Below are 3,841 nucleotides of genomic sequence, written 5' to 3' on the forward strand. Positions count from 1 at the left end.
AGAGACTGTGCTCTTTTTTTGGAACTGGACAAAGCACCCTTAAAAGGAAAACCCTAGAAGCAGCTCTGGTCCATGCGCAGTGGTGAGAGCACTGGGCATGGAAGGAAGATGTCACGATGGCAAATGATCTCCGGGCGGTGCCACATGTGACAGGAAACACAAGAGGTCCCAACTGTGTTTCCAGAGGAAGCCTATAGCACAAGAGGGACTCCTCACTCCTTGATGAACTGAGAATTGATTATCTAAAGGGTGGTGATGGACTGAGAGTTGGTGATCTGAGGGATGGATGTATTGGAAATTTGGTAGGGGGAGGAGGAAATGTTTTTGGAAGGTTTTCATTCTTTCTGTATGTTTCTTTTTACATATAGTTGTAGGTTAATAAAGTTTTTCTTCTTCGTTCCTAAGCTGGAGCCTGCTTTGCTCTATTCCTGGTCACATCTCACAGCAGACACCAGGGAGAATGTATTTTCACTTGTCTTGTCTGTTTTCCCTGGCTGTGGCCTCCCTGGAGCAACATGCTGCCACACCACAGCTCTTTTGTTTGTCCATTGTTAGTAGCAAAACTTTCTTTGTTTTCAAACTGTAGAGATGTACATTGATTTAGAGGACTAATATATTACTGGATCTCATTTTTTCCTATGGCAGATTACCAAGAAAAATACCAAGAACTGCTTGAGAGAGAGGATTTCTTTCCAGATGATGAAGAAAACAGCGTGGCTTTATCAGGACCTGAAGATCAGTATGTTTTCATTTTGAGTGATAGCTGTTGCGGGGTGGTTTTGGGGTTTTTTAACACTAGTTCTTTTTACCGCAAATTTAGGAAATCCAATCTAGTCAAAAATGAAATGAATCATTTTTATTTAGTTCTACAATGGAAATGATGTGTCTGTTCAGGTGGAAGTTGGTTTGTAATCACACAAGTTTGAAACATTTTATGTTTATCCAATTAAACTTTATATATTTTTGCCCATGTGCATTTTAGAAAAAAAAAAATTGCAAGCAAAATGATGCATCATACCTTCAGGTGTTGGTAGTGAGACAACCTGAATTCATTCTAGCTAGAGATAATTACAAAAATTTCAGTATTTTTCAAAGGGAGAAGGTTGGAAAGGTTTTCTCTTTGAGATTTTGAGTATTCCCTCAATTCATGGCCAAAGGGGAAGCAGTAGATGGAAATATAGTCTCACCTTCTGATACCAGTTTCTAAGAATTTGATAGGAAATCTGTGAAAGAAAGTCAAAAAGAAATTGCTCTGAGCTCTGTACTGGCTGAAGGAGGACTTTCAGATCATGATTTGATACTCAAAAGCATTTTCAGTGTTATGTTTGTGTGATAAGAGCACTGGTCTGGATAATTGGTTTTGTTAGTTAGTAAATTTTTTTTTACTGCATTTTTCTATCATCTTGGAAATATTTCTGTCTTTGAACATGTGGACAGCCTGAGATGATCTAAAATGGTGACAAACACTGTAGGAATTTGTACATATCTATGCTGCTTTGGGATTTCTGTTTGTTTTCCCCATAAGCTTGATGTTTATGTAAAATATTTCACCTATTTACTGTTTCTGAAAATCTGGCCATAAAGTTAACAGTTTTGGTGGGGGGGTTTGTTTTTGGTTTTTTTTTAGGTATTTTCATGATCTTGATAACAAGATGGATCCAGAAATTGAAGAAGCATATGAACAATTCTGTCTAGAATCAGAACAGAAGAGAAACCAGTGAGATGTTCCACAATAGCATTTGTTTATTTAAACCACTGAGTACAGGGAGGCAAAAAACATTTGTACCAAAAGAAGGAAGTTCACTTTCTCCAAGTACTCAAGCTACTCAATTTCTATTTTGTTAAACAGAATCTTCCAAAAGTTGTAAACTTATGCTCTGTAACTTAGTGTTGTGTATATATCACAATTTATTTTATGGACGGGTATATGAACAATGTTTGGCTGCAATAAAATTGATTTGAAAAGTATAATAAGGGAAATTAAAATTTCATGGGGAGCTGTCCCATAGGCTTACCTTTGGGGGGGGCGGAAAGAGGAAAAATAAATCAATTTCAGTTTAATTACTTGCTTGGTTTAGTATACACTAGGACATATCATTTTTACCATATACAAGATCTGGTATTTCATTTTGTTCTGACTAAAGAGCACATGATCAATGACTTTTTGGGTTTTTTTTCTGTAGATCACAATCATGAAATCATGGTAAGTGGTTTGTGAAGGGTTATTTTTGTGGGGAGTTTTGCTTTTCTTTTTCCTTTTCCTTCGATGTGAAGTCTGGACTCTTTCCTAGAATAAACATGGTACATGTTGATATGTGAAAAACCAAACAGTGTTTTGGAAATCACGTTCTTTCAAGACCTTTGGTTCAGGTAAGCTTCTTTTCAACTTTTCCAAGCAAAAACTATCCTGGAATTTGCCGTGTTCTTCAAGACGACATGAATATATTTCTGGTTTAAGCCATGCTTCTCCAGGAGGATGTGCAGTGCTTGGTATATTTTTTGAAACTATCTAACATGTCAAATCTCTCAGCAATCCTTGTCACTTTCTCCATTCTTCTAAATCTTTTATATAATTTCATTTTGTAGTTTGAGGCAACTCATATTTCATCAATGTTGACATTCTGAAGTCAACTGCTAGTTTTGTGAACCCATCTAGTCATGTTAGTCTTCCTAGGATATACCCTTGGACTTGGTGCCAAATTCAGTTGTATTTCTTCCTATTTAGACTGAGTAGAACCCCTTATCAAAAAGCAAATGGGAAATATTTCCCAAAAGGCAATTGGAAAGAACGTGTTATAAATATGCATGGAAATAATTTTTTACTTATTTGGTGAAATGACTTGTGTATCTGCCACTACAGTGAGTACTGGTGTTTAACATATTATTTTGAGGTTTTTGAAAAAAAAAAATTAACCAGCTTTGTTTCCTTTGCTATAGCTTTCTCTAAATTGTGGTTTTGCTTCAAAAAGCAATTTTTTTTTTTTTTGTCCTGGTTACAGAGTGGAAGTGGAGTTTAGAACCATGTGGGCATCACCTACATCATCATTGCTGGGGAATGTAGCTTTGGGGAGAAGAAAAGTTGAGCACAGCCCTGGAAATGGCACCATTTGTCTCCCTCTTCATTGGAGGGGGTTGCTCTGATGGTGTTCACAGGGGTCTCAGGATGAGGGAAGAGATGAGAATCCTGACTCCACGTCTCAGAAGGCTGATGGATTCTTTTATAATATATATTATATTAAAAGAAAATGATATATTAAAACTATACTAAAAGAAGAAAGGATTTCATCAGAAGGCTTGAAAGGAATAGGAAGGAATGATAAAATCTTGTGACTGACCAGAGAGAATTAGAAACAACCACAGGAGGCCAATCACAGATGCACCTGTTGCATTCCACAGCAGCAGATAACCATTGTTTACATTTTGTTCCTGAGGCCTCTCAGCTTCTCAGGAGGAAAAATCCTAACGAAAGGATTTTTCATAAAAGATGTCTGTGACAATGAACACCTTCTGTGTGTAAAGCACCTTTTATTTATTTTTTTACATGCTTTTGTTATTAATATTGCTGCTGTCCATGGTTGTGGTACCTAACCCTGTATATCCTCCTGTATATGCATGATGTGTCCACAGCAGTGCTCTTTTTCAGAGCAGGGAGAGAGATCAGGATTGTTTTGTTGTTGTACTGTGTGATACAAGTTTATCACACAGTAATAAACTTGTATTTATTACTATTTAATAATCACTGTTATTATTTCTAATAATTAATTAATATTATAAACAATTATAAGAATTATAATAATTATATTTCATATTATAATTATAATATAATTATTAAACTATAATA

General features: G+C 35.8%; 1 protein-coding gene across 2 annotated transcripts in view; it reads left to right on the forward strand.

Moving 5' to 3' along the window:
- The window catches only part of LOC102034259 (polyadenylate-binding protein-interacting protein 1-like), a 19,970-nt gene extending 18,002 nt beyond the window's left edge, over window positions 1-1,968 (forward strand). For both annotated transcript variants that reach the window (XM_031065702.1, XM_005431386.3), the window contains exons 10-11: window positions 646-739; window positions 1,628-1,968. In XM_031065702.1, the coding sequence (XP_030921562.1) occupies window positions 646-739; window positions 1,628-1,721 (188 nt within the window). In that variant the 3' untranslated portion in view covers window positions 1,722-1,968. The remainder of the gene's footprint in view (window positions 1-645; window positions 740-1,627) is intronic.
- Window positions 1,969-3,841: the final 1,873 nt, after the last annotated feature.

This window comes from Geospiza fortis, unplaced genomic scaffold, assembly GCF_000277835.1.
Source record: "Geospiza fortis unplaced genomic scaffold, GeoFor_1.0 scaffold2081, whole genome shotgun sequence".
Lineage (NCBI taxonomy): Eukaryota > Metazoa > Chordata > Aves > Passeriformes > Thraupidae > Geospiza > Geospiza fortis.